General features: G+C 40.0%; 1 protein-coding gene across 3 annotated transcripts in view; it reads right to left on the reverse strand.

The window, feature by feature from the left end:
- MMP24 (matrix metallopeptidase 24) overlaps positions 1–16,503 on the reverse strand; it is a 106,327-nt gene that overhangs the window by 42,541 nt on the left and 47,283 nt on the right. The window contains exon 1 of one of the 3 annotated variants that reach the window (XM_060231075.1): positions 14,128–14,328. The exons of 1 other annotated variant lie outside the window; for it this stretch is intronic. In XM_060231075.1, coding sequence (XP_060087058.1) covers positions 14,128–14,250 — 123 coding nt within the window. In that variant the 5' untranslated portion in view covers positions 14,251–14,328. Of the gene's footprint in view, positions 1–14,094; positions 14,329–16,503 lie in introns of those variants that run through there. One more of the 3 variants, XM_060231074.1, reaches the window with a different exon arrangement.

The raw sequence follows: 16,503 nt of genomic DNA on the forward strand, positions 1-16,503 counted from the left end.
TGTGACTGACCCAAGGTCACCCAGCTGGCATTATGTGGATTGGTAGGGAATCAAACCTGGTTCTCCAGAGTAGAGTCTGCCACTCTTAACCACTACACCAAACTAGATGACATGATCCAGAAAGTTGCACCCGTAAAGGGATAGCAACTGTTGCCTATACTATTGCATTGCTACTTATCACTGTAAGTATGCTCTCTATCCTATGTTGTTTCTATACCATTTAATATATCATGTTTAAATGCTTATGTGTGATTTCAGGTTTGTTTCAACTTGGTTTTAGATTTCTGTCTGTTTTCAGATTTCTGTAGTCCAAACCCCATTGTAATGTTCATAGGATGTCCCATCCCACTGATTGTGCTTGACTTGCACTATGTAATCTACCTTGAGTCTCAGCAGGAAAGGCAGATTATATATCACCTAAATAAATTTGGGATGAACGGCTGGTATGAAAACTGTGGAAGGGAATGGGTGCAACTCCCCTTACAGATGCATCCCAGTTGCTCTTAAATGTGCCCCCCCCCCCTCAGCTCACTTTATGTGAGTTAGGGGCAGACCAAGATTTAAATGAAGAGGTTTGCTGCTGTCATGTGCAATCAAGCCTTAGAGTTTAAGAATATGTACCTAGAAAATTTTGAAACATTTTAATAATGATTAGTACAGATGTTGTAAATGTAATGTTATAGCTACAAGTTAAATAGATACAGCTTAGACTGCAATTAGATTGAAGAAAATGTTAGTTCTGCCTCAAGTCAAAAAGCAACCTTAAACTAGGGTTGCTACCTATGCATCCCACAATAGGCTTTGTCAGCATAGTGCACATGGAGGCTGCAAATTCTGACAGCAAGGTGCTTGTGAACCTGTCAAGTATTGAGCAAGAAATAACAAGTTAAATAAATGCAAGTGTTCAGTGCAGTAGAAAACACAATCCCTGACATCAACAGAAATAGGCTCATTATTCAAACGTTATGAAATATTGTATTCCAAATAACCCATATTCCACAACCCAAGATTATACCCTATCATCCCTACCACATTGTTCCTCCTATAATACTTGCCATTTCTGATTAAAATAATAACTATAATAATACTTAGCTTCTTACATATTATCACAGTAATCCTTACAAAAGCCATGTCAGTCGGTATTATTATCCCTGGACTGCAGGTGGGAAGACTGAGGCTAAGACAGGACACCCAGTTTCCAGATTTTAAAAGCCAAAATAACTAGATGCCCATCAGCTTAACTATATGATTTGCTTATCTAACTATTCAAATTGAAGTATATTTTTGGAAAGGTGTTTCATTTCTGTTTGGGGGAAAACCCCACACTGGTAATAGGAATTAACTCTAATACTTGAATATTGAGGGATGCATAAATGGCATTCTCAATACAAACTTTAAAACTGGCAGCAAAGCAACTGCGCTGTGGCTCATGTTATCAGCGACAGGGGTGACAAGGTATGCACTCTAAAAAATACATGAGTTATGTATGAAACATTAAGGTCTCACATCACACATCCTTTAAAGCAGGGGTGAAATTCTAGCAGGAGCTCCTTTGCATTTTAGGCCACACATCCCTGATGTAGCCAATCCTCTAAGAACTTACAAGGCTCTTTTTTAAAGCTCTTGGAGGATTGGCTACATCAGGGGTGTGTGGCCTAATATGCAAAGGAGCTCCTGCTAGAATTCTACCCCTGCTTTAAAGTATCTGAAAAAAGGCATATGTGCCCACCCTACCACATCCGAATTGCTGTCCCTGTCAAGCATCTGTTTGGCACTACCTGATTTTTTTCTTCCTGCCTAGAAACAAGTCTTTTGACCAAAAGCACAGACAGAATTTTTAAGGCTGACTCTGCATAGCTGCTTTCCCCCAGGGCAGTGAGCACTGGCTTTGTCTCCATCTTCACCCTTTTACAACAATTCACTGTGTGTCACAGCAGCAACATGCAGCTATACCAGAGGATTCACATGGCAGTTTGGTAGGATCATCCAAGATATCATGCATTCTGGATCTGTGCAGTTGTAGAAACTATGGTTGTTACTGGATTATTTTGGGCTACAACTTCCACTATTTTCTTGGTATGCAGTCTTACAGGCATCCTTTCACTTTCAGTTGATCAAGAGATCCTAAAGTTTCCTTAAATAAAATATCAACCCAAAGTATATGCTGTGTGGTCAGACCCAAAATCTCCTGACCATGTTATTAAAGTTTTTAAAAGAGATTCCTGGGCAGGATATCTCCTGATTTGGGGTCATCTGCTGGTTTCAGATTATGTCATTTAAATGCAAGGTCGTCTTCTGTATAACTATGTTAGTAAATATGAATGCATTATTCTTCAGTTTTGTCCTCAAAACTAAAACACTCCTTATTTATCTCGCTTAGTGTCTAGTCCCAAAAGGCAACAGAAAAGACACAAAATAATAAGCAAGCTTCAGAGTTCCCCAGAATTCTTCTTCAGATTGTATTTTAAACAACACATCAAACAAGCAAACAAGCAAACATAAAAAGCAGGGGGAGAAAGAGATGTTGTCAGTCATGATGCAAAGTCTGCATACTGGATGAAGATGGAGCAGAAGTGGTGTGATGCAAAGTTAATTAGGTTAGAGTCACCATGGTGGTGCAAAAAGAGATCTCATGTTTCACCAAAGGCTAGTGGAACAAAGACACAATGGCTGCAATTGTAGTGATCCCCTCTGTGAGCTGACATTCAGAACCTAACAGTGGATTAAAGATTTCTTACATTATTTCAGTAAAATAATTTCTCACTCACTCTCAAAGGGTCAATATAGAATTCCCACAGTGCTGAAGAAAATGAGCTTACATTTGTGTTGCCTAGCTATCTAAAGCTTGCTTCTTTCTCCGAGTCACAAAAAGTTATTACATTTATTCATGTTTAACCCCATATCTAAGAGTTTTACAGTACAGATTGTGGGACTGAAGATATTTGTAGGCAGAAAAACTTGACATACCGTAGCAAATTTTTGAATCAAAAGCAATTTTTCCTTCCCTTCCAGATACTTCTAACTGGATATAGTTCTAATAAACAAGGACATGAAATTTTGAAATTCGTGTATTTTGTTACTGATGTTGCTAAAACCTGATCAGAGAATGTACTCAGTGGACATGTTAAAACAGGAGAAAATCACTGATAATCCTAGACTAGCTGTTCAAATATCAGATTTCCCAATGGACTGGTGTTCTGGAAAGCTATCCAGAGGCAGTGCAGACTCTCCAGAAGGAGACAGCTGTTGTGGGGGCGCCTGGAGCAGCATCTTTGTGAGAAGGCAGTTCTCATCATGAGGAATGTGGTTCAGGCATAAGCACAACCACTGTTTCTTTGCCTTTTTTCAAGGAGACAGCAGCATCCATTTGCATCTGGGGGAGGGGGTCTGGGAGGGGGCAGGGTTTAGAAAGAGGAGAGATCTCGGCAGGGTATAATGCCATACTGTCTGCCTTCCAAACTAGCCTTTTTGTCCCAAGAACTAGTCTGGAGATCAGTTGTAAATCTGGGAGATCTTTGGGCGCCATATGGAAGCTGGCAATCAGATCAGAGGCATGCTCTCCAGTTTGCAGTCAGATGTACATCAGGGGAACTCACCTTAAGCAGCGCTCATTCACTTGGCACTGCAAGGTCACACTGTGAGGGAGAAGAAGCATCCTGTTTCCTTCCCACTCTGCTTTTGCCAGGAAGGATGCTTTATGTTCCTTGTCTCTGATTCTATGTATCCCTCCTATGGCATGTAGAGCCAGAGAAAAGAGGAAGGAGCCACTCTGCCCTTTCACAGTGAAAAGTAAAGAATGCTTTTTAAGGGACATTTCCCACAATGTGAGTCAGGTAGCACACCTATAGTTTGACACTTGTTGGGTGTATCATGTATTTTGTCCTGAACACCGTATTTGTGAGGTAAAGGCAAAAAACAATGGCTGCCTCAGATCAGGAACTGCTGTCTTGTGCCCTCACTCAGGAACAAATGATCAACCTGGCAGGTTTACAAAACTTGGCTGAAAGTCAAATACCATGGAACGTAGACTAGAAGTAATGTGTCAACATGGGTGAGCCTTTTTCCAGGGCCATTTTCACTTTCCAGTCCACCATTGCATAATCCAAATGCCTACGCGAAACAGATCACTGCATTCTGCCCTGTAATTGCACAATAACTATTAATGATGGCTAAGAAAGAGAACATATTTTATAAAAGTTAGACTCTATAAAGGAAACTGAGACAGATGGAATTTTAGATATCTCTTTGGAATTAGGCCAAAAAGTCACCTGCCATCAGTGGGAAGTGGTGTTGTGTGTGTATGTGTGTACATTTTCCAGCATTAACTTCCAGTCACTGAAGGTATTTACAGCTTTTTCTACTTTATTATATGCTTTCCTATATGCCCCGTGGCGCAGAGTGGTAAAGCTGCAGTACTGCAGTCGGAGCCCTCTGCTCACGACCTGAGTTCGATTCCAGCAGAAGCTGGTTCAGGTAGCCGGCTCGAGGTTGCCTCAGCCTTCCATCCTTCCGAGGTCGGTAAAATGAGTACCCAGCTTGCTGGGGGGAAAGTGTAATGACAGAGGAAACGTTGTTAAAGCAGAAGCACCCCAGGTTTACAAAACAATGCCGTGAAAACGCTGTTAAAGCAGAAGCACCCCAGAGTCGGAAACGACTGGTGCTTGCACAGGGGACCTTTCCTTTCCTAATATTACATATAGCTTGGTAGGTAATTGAATGCAGTAAATAAGAAGTCATATAATCTCTCTTTTTTAAAATGTTAGTTTAAGTTGGTTAGTAGATTTTGGATGATTTATAGAAGCATTTCTAACATGTAAAGTACCTCTTTATAGCTGTGAACACCAAGAGCAATCACTATTCCAGAAACATCACTTTTACAAAAAGATAATGTTGGTTTCATTAAGGCTGCTTAGGCAAACAGAGATAACAGTCCCACTCCCACCTCCCACCCCCAAAAAGGTTCAGCACCTGAGAAGTCACTGTTTATTCGCAGGTCCTTAATATAGGATTTAAAAAAAAAAATACACAATTTGAGCAATTTTTAAAATTTTCCCATTGTTAATTTCTTAATACATATTTTAATGCATACTTAGGAAATGTCCCCAACATTAGGGTTGCCAATCCCCAGGTAGTTGCTGAAGATCTCCTGGGATTACAATTGATTTCTAGCTAACACAGATCACCTGGTGAAAACAGCCACTTTGGAAGGTGGACTCTATGGCATTATACCCTGTTGAAGTCCCTCCCCAAATCCCTGGCTTGTCTGTGGGTGGCTCCTTTGTGCTGCTTTAATGCTCAGCACATGGGGTACTATTAAGACTGAGTGGTGATAATATTTAGCATTCATATAGTATGTGTCAAAGAGTTCAAAGGGCTTCCACAAACATTATATTAGGAATCTTACAACAGCACTGTTAAGTATGCTAGCATTATTATGAGACTGAAAAAAAAACCAGACTTCCTCAAGCCAAGGACATTTTACAAACTTGTGTTTGACATTAAAACCAAACTAGGAATTTCCTGGCTGAGCTCAGAAGCAGACCACAGCAAATGTATGTAAAAATTAAAACAATCATTTAAAAGAAGTTCTCAAGCTACCTGAGTGACTTTTTTTTTTAACCCTTCTAGTCCCATACAGGGATCACAGTAACATGACACCAAAACAGGCTGGCAGGATTAGCTGGAAATCCACTATTGTTCTGCAGTAAATTCAGTTTAATTGGGATTATAATGAATTAAAATATCCTGCAGAAGAATTTATATTATGGTCATAATAATGTTCTATACTCAAGACCTCTCAAAAAAGGCTTCACTGGTGATCCTCAAATGACTAACAGCTCAGTCGTAAGACCTGCTGCACCAGCAAACAATTATTTTGGATGGAACATACTGACTGCTGTGCCAGCATAATGTCACAAAAGAAGATATTATGCTTAAATTCCAGATAGATATTTCAGTAAATATAATCAACTCATCTACAAACTTCTATTTATCTAAAATGGCATCCGTTCAAATCCTCATTTAGTTTATAGGATGGATTATGGTGCAATTTTATTCAAAGATTTGTTTTCCTTGCTACTCTCACTCTAAAGATTTTGGCGGGAATTAAGGGAGGAATCATATCTATAAATGTAAAAAACTGTATACTCGGATAACAAAAACAGAATCTCCTACTAAAATGGCAATATAAGTATATTAAATTTGTTGTTTGTATATGACTTTTCAGTATTGAGTCTTTTTTTGACATTTTACATGAACTTCTGTCTAGTAAAACGTTAACAAGAAATTAGCTTAATTTTATACAGGCATGTCTTGCTCAAATAATAGAAAACTCTATTTTCCTTGCGAAATATTCACTAAACAAAATATTTATTGAAATGTAATTACAATGGGTTGGACGGCACTTCCACGCACATGACAATTTTGCAGTTTCTCCCCTCTCAATGCAGAACACCCCTCTCTGTGCTGTATCTGAGGGCCTTGTAACCCCTGGAAAAATTTCTGGGTGCACAGCAAGCTGTAGTAGGTAACGGGAATTGGAAAGTTTCATTCTGCAAGTCGAACTGTGTTTGTGGTACATAGGATCTAAACCATTTTGTAGTGCATAGGATCTAAACCATTTCTGACATTCCCATGCCTAATATTGAAGAACTATGAACATTTGTGAAATGGAATATTTTAGTTTGGTACTTGTTCTACCATGGTATCTGAAGATTAACAACCCATATCTCATAATACAAGAAAAGTTGGCAGAACACTGGGTTGCAGAATTTCCACAGATGTAGGGGGGCACTTTTCACCAACTCTGCCCTCCCTACTGTAGATCTCTGATTCCATTCTGCCCTTCCTATGCCCCCCCAGGAGTATTTTGGACTACTGTGGGAGGGAGGAGGCAAGGCAGTCATGCTCAGCAAGTTAAAATCTCATCCATCAGCAAAAATCTTTGGTGGATTCAAGCCATTGCTCTAATTTATTATGTTCTTTTTAACACATATCAACCTAAACTACTGGAGAATGCATGGAGAATACAGGGCTTCCTATCATGTCACTAATAATCTATCAATTTACTAGAGAAGTTTCAAACCGTAAACTGGCATGTTCCAACATAGAACTTTTTTTTTTTAATGCCAAACAAAACTAAGTAATGGCCTCCCCTATTCTTCCCATCATTATGCAGCTCTTGGGGAGAAATATTCTCTGAGAGGCACTTGCTTTTAATTTCTTTGCCTCTATGCCTTATTTATAAGGTTTTGCTGCTTCTACAAGAGTATGAGTCAATTTTACATTGGGTTTGGGGAACAGAAAGGATGTAAATTTTCTGTAAGCTTAAAAACCATAGGGAGAACTTTTTCCTGTTTTTTCCCCAAGACCACAGAAATGTCAGGGGAAATTTAAATTTATGAAAGATTTACTTTAATATCAAACCTGAACTCATTTTACTGCTTCGATAACATAAAATGCATAATTTATAAGCTGCCATATAGAACTGTAGTATTTGGGGTATTTATGAAATTTTAAAGTATAAATGACTTCATTTTTCAATAAAAAACCCCTGCAAATATGCAAAAATACTCCCATTACCAGAGTATATAACAAACTGTGGCAGCCTATGCTACCTGAGCACATATATGTTTGTCTTAAAGGGTCACCGGAAGAAGGAAAACAGCAATCAATAATTCCGTCATATGCAGCATAAATATGATTAATCTCTAATGATGTAGATGCTTTTACATAAAATCGTTCATACTGTTCATTTTGATGAAATCTGGGTCTTCGTATTTCTAGGTATACTCTCAATAAGGAACAGAATAAAACATTTGCTCCATTACTCATCCAAATACTGTTATACTGTTGTTTTATAGCAAGCACGGTAAGTTACTATCTAACACTTGAATTAAAGAATGGTAGGTGCTTTTAGAGACTGTGACTAACAGTGCAATCGTAAGAATACTTTCTTCAGAGTGAGCCTCATTGAATAAAATGGATGCTACTTCTGAACACACCTGCTTAGAATTCTAATGAAACTCACAAAGCTGCCTTATACTGAATCAGACTCTTGGTCAAAGTCAGTATTGTCTACTCAGACTGCCAGTGGCTCTCCAGGGTCTCAGGCAGAGGTTGTTCACATCACCCACTGTCAGATCCTTTAACCGGAGATGCTGGGGGATAGAATCTGGGATCTTCTGCATGCCAAGCTGTTGCTGCACCATAGAGCTAGTTCTTCCCCTGAACTGCTCCCTAGCTGTCCTAAGCAGGACAGTCTAAAGTAAGGTTACCAGCTCTGATTCCTAGATCAATTTGGATAACTCTTGTTCTTATTAAACACCAACTACCAACTAAACTTTGGGTGGTCCCTTATTTGCTGGCAGATACTAATCCTGAAACCACCTATTTTGTTACAAGATTTTTAACGATAATCTTATCTGCAAAACGACAGAAATCTGGATTGATCTGATGGTAATGGAATCTGGCATATATGTGGTAAACATGACAATTTTAGGTTTACTTAACTGTACAATAGGTTTTATTAGAAATTCCTGTTTTAACATTTTATTCACTTTTAAATTTGAATATTTTGACTGTAACATTTGAATTCTGTGAATATGGTTAGTTCTGTTGTATACCAATGCATGTTTTGACGATTGTTACATCCTGATTGTGCTTAAGACCTTTGGTCATAGAAGCTAATAAATGAAATGAGTAAGGTTACCAACTCTGGTTTGGGAAATACCTGGAGATTTTACGTGGGGATGGGAGGAAGCTTAGCAAGGTATAATGCTGTAGAGTTCCCCGCTCCAAAGAAGCCATTTTCTTGATTGGCTGATCAACTGTAATAGTGGAAGATCTCCAAGTGCCACCAGGAGGTTGGAAAGCCTAGTCTAAACCCATTAACTTAAATGGACTTGTAAGGTGAGGAACTCGGCTGAGAATTGCACTGTAAAGCACAGAACATACAGAATTTGAACATCTCTCACTTATGCTTCTTAGTTATAGTGCTATGATTATAAGTTGGATCTAACAAGTTTTTCTTTGACCACCCAAAAGGCTATGCTGGGCATCATAGGACCTGCAAGAATAAAAACAATGGGAGGTGACAGTAAGGAGGAGAATTAAGCAAAATTTAGCAAAAAAGCTGCTGGTAGCAACATTATATCTAAGGTTTTCACATTGACTCACACCATGGAATTAAATACACTTTTTATTTTTACACAGAATCATACCATGAGCCAGAGAAAGTTGCATTCCTCCCCTTGATATTAGTAGGATAACTCAAGTTAACTTCTCCCATTGATTTTGATGGTACTGAGGGGTGGTTATAGCCCCAATCCATAGAAAGCTGAAGTGTATTAAAGGTCGGCAGCACTTCATGATAAAATCAATCCACCAGATCTCTATAAATAATTCTGTGTAAATCCCACTATGAACACAAGTAAACACTGTTGCTTTATTTAATTAGCAAAAAGCTATTTTAGGAAGTTTAAAAATGTTCCACAAATATTCTGTACATTCGTAAATATACAAGAATGTAAAAAAAGTGTTGCTGCTATTTGGTATTTGTATACTTTCATAATTTAAAAAAATCATTTGGATCACAAAAAGGTAATTTTGTTATTTGCCCCCAATTTTTTAAAAGTAGAGGTATTTGTTTTGGAGTCAGACTCGATTGTGCGACTGAACAACAACAAAATTTGTACTGGTTAGTGAATACATAATAATGATGAGATCCAAATAACTACGTAAGGCACACTCAAGGGCTACACCTGGTGAGATTCTGACTTTTTGCTGTTGTTGGAAAGCAGACCCCTATGCTGGATCATATTCTGCTCTGGAAAATCTCTTTAGTTTTAAACATAATTTGCCATGTGGCATGAGGAGCTGCAATCTGAGAAAGCAACACAAGCTGAAAAAGCCCTCTGGCATACAGAACTAGTAGTATAGTTATTTGGCATCCTGTCATACATTTGTTAAAAAAAAAAACACATTTCACTGGCTGTACTGGCATAGTCTTCCACAATGTTCTTTACAAGTTATATAAAATATTAGGAAAAAATACTTATAAAATGGCATGTTTTGGCATTAGCAGGAGTTTGGCCAAAGAACTTGTTTGCACCCCTATGCAATTATTCTAATGGCTATCATTAGTAGGTATTGCATTTGTATTTAATTGCAAAATTTATATACTGCTTTCGCAATATTCAAAACAATTTAACACAACATCTAAGTAAATAAAATCCACAATAAAAATACAGTTAAGTACAAGGCATGGGTCTAACATTATGCTTAAATTCATTATGACCTAACCCAGTGTTCGCCTTCCCCTAACCACCAAAGAGGCTTGGTGAGAAATACAATGAAAGACAATTGCATCACTTTATGTATTAATTCTGGGGCATATTCAGCTCAGACTCAAACTAGTCATCAAGCAAGAGGGAGGAAAGTTTACTGTAGAGTATATGTCACATCAAATCTCAGGTTGCCTCTGCACATCCTGGGTGGCGCCTAAGCAAGCCCCTCCTACATAATGGGTTTGCTGAGCCTAATTTTATAGCAGAAATCCAGGAAGCTTGCTAGCTATTAGCTCTTCCAGCTTTCATGAAAAAGTAAACATAGAATCAACCACACACAGTCAGGATGTTGGTGTTGACTCTGTAGGAGGGTCTTATTGTCCAGCTGCAACTCAAAGAGAGATGACAGCCTGAATATGGCTCATAAAGATTCCTCTCTATTCTCTTCAACTTTTGAATCATGTTTTAGGACTTTTCTCATACCAGCTGAGGTTTTGGACTTTGCTTCCTTACTTTATATTGCATATCACAGAATCAAGACCCCACTCCCATAAGGAGAGACCTGTTGGATAAGACCAGTGATCCATCTAGTTCAGCATCTTGTTTCACACAATAGCTACCTAGTTGCCCTGGACGAGAGCCAACAAGCATTTGTTGTTATATAAATAATTGTTTCAGTAAAAGGCAATATCAGTTTCTTGTGCACGTATACGTGTCTGTGTCAGAGTGTATGATGTCTTACTAGGCCAAAAGGTTTTGGGGGGAAAACCCTTTTTCCCCTTGGCATGAGAAGAATAGTGGCTCAACCCAACTACTAAATCTTATTCAGAATAACAAGGCTGACCTTGCAGCTTGCTTCATAGTGTTTTAGTCATTCAATCTGCCGAAAATTAAGACAAAATCAGGTGGATAACCATGCTGGTCTGAAGCTGCAGAACTAAGTTTGAGTCTAGTGTCACTTTAAGAACATAAGAGAAGCCATGTTCGATTAGGCCAGTGGCCCATCCAGTCCAACACTGTCACACAGTGGGAAAAAAACAACAACAGGTGCCATCAGGAGATCCACCAGTGGGGCCAGGACACTAGAAGCCCTCCCACAGCTGACCCACAAGCACCAAGAATAAAGAGCATCACTTGCCCCAGAAGAGAGTTCCATCTATACCTAGTAGCTAAAGGCCACTGATGGACCTCTGCTCCATATGTTTATCTAATCCCCTCCTGAAGATGTAGCTGGCACCACCTCCTGTGAACCGTTAAGACCAACAAAGTTTTATTCATTTTATTTATTTATTTATGTTATTATATTTATATCCCACCCTCCCCTGACAGGCTAAGGCTGGCTAACAACAATTAAAACAACATAAAATTAAATTGTTACAATAAAATCACAATAAATTATTAAAACAAGCTTTTTTGTTAGGGTTGCCAATCCCCACATGGGGGCAGGGAAAACCTGGTTTGGTAGCCCTCCTCACCCCCCACTTCAGGGTTTGCAGAAAATGGGGGGGGGGGCGGAATGTCCTCTGGGCATTCTGGCATTCATTCTGTGGGTATCTGGAGCTCTGGAGGAGTTGTTTTCTGAGGTAGAGAGTGAGACACCAGATTTTCAGCATAGCATCTGGTGCCTCTACTCAAACAATCCCCCATGTTTAAAAAAGATTGGACTGGGGATCCAATTCTATGAGGCCCAAAAGAAGGCATTTAAAATGAGTGCAGTCCTGGTTTCACCCCCAGAGTCCCCAGATATTTTCTGATTCAGCCCTATTTTGTGTGCAAGCACACTTCATTGTATCTGAAGAAGTGTGCATGCACTTGAAAGCTCATATGTTGAATAAAACTTTGTTGGTCCTAAAGGTTCCACTGAACACAAACTTTGTTCTGCCTAAAATAAACTATAATTATCCGAAAAAATCAGAGGCTGGTGCTGAATCAGTGATGAAAAGGCACTCTGCACATGGTCAGAAATAACAACTACATATTCATAACTAAGGACAGAAAGTCGGTTTTTCTAAAACTAAACTAGTGAGTCCTGTCTCAAATTACACCCTTATTTTCCATTTTACTGAAATACCTAATTGTATCAATATTTGGATAAAAAGCAGTTTGTGGGGGGTTTTAGAAGTCAGGGTTATTTTTAAAGTGCATTTTTCAAGTGTTCTCTGATATTTAAAAAACTTTGATCAGTTATTTTGGCAGTGATATGTTTCCTTTAAAATGCAAATATTACGAACTTGTACCATATTTATGTTGAGGCTCATGTTTTGCTACTCTGCACATGTTTACAGGTGCTCTTTCCTTTATACATACTGTGCAAATCTTAATGTTGTTAAGAAAAGGTGGTTAAAAACTGCATACCCACCAACTTAAAAAGTCATCAGCCACCACTGCTAATGAGTCAGTGTTATGAAACAGACTGGCCATGCATCAAGAGTTTTATGCGTAGGTTAGTTGGCCCAGCTGTCACTGCTCCATGAACATTTTATAGCTGCAGAGTTAACCCTATGGCATAGTGAGGCTGTTATGTGGGGAGAGCCCAAGCAAGAGTACAGCAGAGTTATTGGTACTCTTCAAATGAGCTTTTCTTATCTCCTGCCCATTCACATAGCAACATTAATGCAATCTTTAAAATCACTATATAAAGAATTAGGACAATCAGTAAAGTTCAATTTTGTTCTCCTAGCAAATAAATTTGCATATCTCTTATCTGGCCAGTACTATTTCGTTCTACTATCCTGAATCTGGAAAAAATTCTTACCAAAATTGCATATCTTCAAGTAATGAAAAGTTGAATATATTATTTTATTTATTGTTTTGTTTGATGTTTATTAATGAAAATCCCATCCTTTAATGAAAGGAAATGTCAAGACAATACTTAAAGCTGTTACTGCTGAAAAGTATCCAACACAATAGCTAGCAAAAAGGTCAGTTAAGGAATTTAATTGCACACTGAGATCAATAACCAAAAAACAGCACTTTAAGCCATTGCTATAATTCTCTTTGTTTCATGCTCATCATAAAGGCAATATATGCTTTTTAGTAATATGTTTGTACATTTATTTATCATCCCACAACAAACATTCTGAAAACATCTTTGGGGGATATACAGGACATTCTCTGTTCATTTTGGCTGTACAGAGAGGGGAGCATATGTCTACCTCCCTTAAATCAACATATCCCACACTTTTTCAATTTCTAACACTCAGGGTTTCCTCTGTGACACCTCCCCCCCCCCCAGAAAAATCCAATATCCAGTCCACGACTGAGTCACCTTGGCCCCATATTCCCTGCAGGGAGACAGTAGCTGATCCCCTTCCTATTCAGCTTCACTCCAGCAAGGCTGTGAAGACTCTCCGCCAGCCATCCTGCATCCATCCAGGCTCGTGGTACCCAAAACAAATCTTCCACACCTCAGCACATCCTTGTTTAGGAGCATTTGTCTCACTCCCTCTCCATCAGCCTTGCTAAAGATACTGTCAGGCTTACAAAAGAACAATAACACCAGCCCCCCGGCGCCCCTTCCTGCCCCACTTTAAGAAAACACATCCTAGCCAGCCCCTCCCTGCCAACCTGCCTGGAGAAGGCGAATTCGTTCGGTTTCATCTCCCATCCTCACTAGAGGTGACTCAACCTGCCCTCCTCCCCTCCACCGAGCCACCTTGGCTAGTGGGCAATGGATGCGAACCAGGCTGCCACACCCGGGGTGGGTGGGTAGGTAGGTGGGCGGCTGGCGGGGCGACGCCCGGCCCCGGCTGCACCTCAGGACGGAAGGCGTCCCCTGCTCCTCTCATTTGTCCCTCGCAAGACCCACCAAGGCTGGCGGCTCGCCGCTCCCCATCCCTACCGGGCCGACGCGGGTGTCCCCAGAAGCGTAGAGCAGGGCGCTAAGGAAGGGCAGCAGGCGGCGGCACCCCCAGGCTGGGGCTCCGCGGCATCCCCGCTGCCTCCGCTCCATAGCGGGGCCCATCCCTGCACCTGCTCAGGCAGGGAGAGCAGGGCCTGACCGACCGCGCATGCGCCGTGGCCAGCGAGGTGGGATGGAATCCAACCCCGCTCAATTCCTTGAGGGAACACTCATGAGCCCACCCGCCCTGGCCTCTTCCCGTGTGACCGGGAGGTTTTTCGTTTCACGGCAGCTTGCGGCTAAGCTTTTCATTTCAAGACGTGTGCGTGTCGTGCAGTTCTAATATAGTGTCCCCTGGAGGGGAGGCGGGGGGAGCCTTGGCTAACGGGGGCTGTGAACAGAAGACAAAAAGGCTCTCAGAGGTTTTAGGAAGAGCTCCCGAAGCAGAAAGAAGCACCACGCCTCTAATTGCTGGTTCGAGTCCCTCTTTACCGGAGCTTAAATAACCAGAGCGAGAAAAAAGAGGCGTCTTCCATACAGATGGTCAAGAAACTGAATCAAAGTTTCTGAGAAAACTACAACATAGACACAAAAGCGCAGGGTTTGTTTTGCATCGGAAATAATCACCAGCTGATACACTCAACCCTACCCCACCCCACCCGCCGCCTGTGCATTTATTGGAAGTAGAACCAGACTTTACCGGTAAATTTGTATCATATGGTTACAAGAAATAAATATGTGTTTTCTTCTTCAATCTGCTAGATTGCTATGTAAAAAATCTAACCAAGCAAATAAAATTTGTTGAGAATATCAAGAGTTAATATACAGCTAACCAAAAGTCTTAACACATGTTCATTTTTTTGTTTCTGGGGCTGTCTGAAAATAAAACGCAAAACTAAAATACAGCTCGGTATTAACACGTTTAGTCTGGGATTAGGCTACTTTACAGTCATTCTCTCTGAATTTGTATAGCTGCAGAACAAATCATTTCAACTACCCTCACTTTCAGGTCCCTGGCAAGAGGGCCTTTGCTGTGTGCATCCAGTTTGTGGAAGTCCCTCAGTAGAAATTATTGCCTGGAGCCACATTTGTCATTTTGGGTACTGCTAACATTTCGAGTTCTTAATCCCGCTTCCCCATCCCTCCTCCCTGTGTTTGTCTCCAGTAGTGGTAGTTAGTATACTATTATTTTTTAAATTATTGTGCTGCTGTTTGGTGTTTTACTGTGAGCTGCCTTACATGAGGCAGCACACACAATTATAGAACAAAGACAGCTATCAAATCCAAACATAATTAAAATTTCATTCCAAGCCATTAAAAGCCAACCCAAGCAGAATGGTATGAATACCCCGCCCCCCATAGCTATACTGTTGTTTTCCTTACAAAAGTCATGACATTTCTCCTCACTATGGATAGAGTGGGGGGCAGACAACATGCATACCATCACTATAAAGTGACACAAAAGTCTATTCTGTCAACACATTGGATGTAGGCTGAGTGGATGTAGGCTTTAGATGCTCAGCAGGATACTTTTCTCCTCTGTAAATCTGCTTTCTGCCACTGTGTGCATGGCACCAACAAACATTGGCTTGACCTTAAAGAACTGTATAACTACAAATGGAGAATCCCAAGCACATCACCTTTGGAAGAAGCATACAGTAAAGCTTCTTGAGGATGCAGCAAGTATAATGGGATCCTTTTGAGAAGAGCTGGGGGACTGGCCTCCTAACAAGAGCAGAAGTTGTAATGAAATTCTGCACAGGCAATAGGACCTATTTATGTTATTTGATGACTTTATTTCCTTCTAAGCTCTTCCAGCAGCCAAAGTAGGGTTTCTTTTGTTTGGATTTATCTGACCTACCAAAATATATAAATTACAATTCATGTGGGTTGTGCTTCTCTCTAAACTACTCCCTTATTTCTCCCCCCCTCTCCCAATGCCATCAGGTACAAATCACATTCAAATACAAGTAGCACTAAAGTCATTTATCAAAATGAATGTTGCATTTATAAAGTTGACTAAATAAAGTTGGTGACAAGATCATTACTGAACTATTTATCAAGCTTGACCAATAATTTTTTTACATTTGATAGACCAAAATAATGTAAATAAAATTAGCATGCCACAAAATGTGTTGAAATTGCCTACTCAACAGAATTTGGCAGGACCTATTTTGTGTAGAATCTATATATTGTGTAGTATCTTTTATTTATTTAAAACATTTTATGCCACTTTTCTACCTGATCAGGGTTCCCAAGGCAACACACATAAGACATCAGAACAATTACAAACATTAAAATTATAACACAATTTAATAAACACATAAAAACACTATGACCAGGGAAGAGGGCCAACAACCATTATTGGCGGGGTGT

This window comes from Heteronotia binoei, chromosome 2 (genome assembly GCF_032191835.1).
Source record: "Heteronotia binoei isolate CCM8104 ecotype False Entrance Well chromosome 2, APGP_CSIRO_Hbin_v1, whole genome shotgun sequence".
NCBI lineage: Eukaryota > Metazoa > Chordata > Lepidosauria > Squamata > Gekkonidae > Heteronotia > Heteronotia binoei.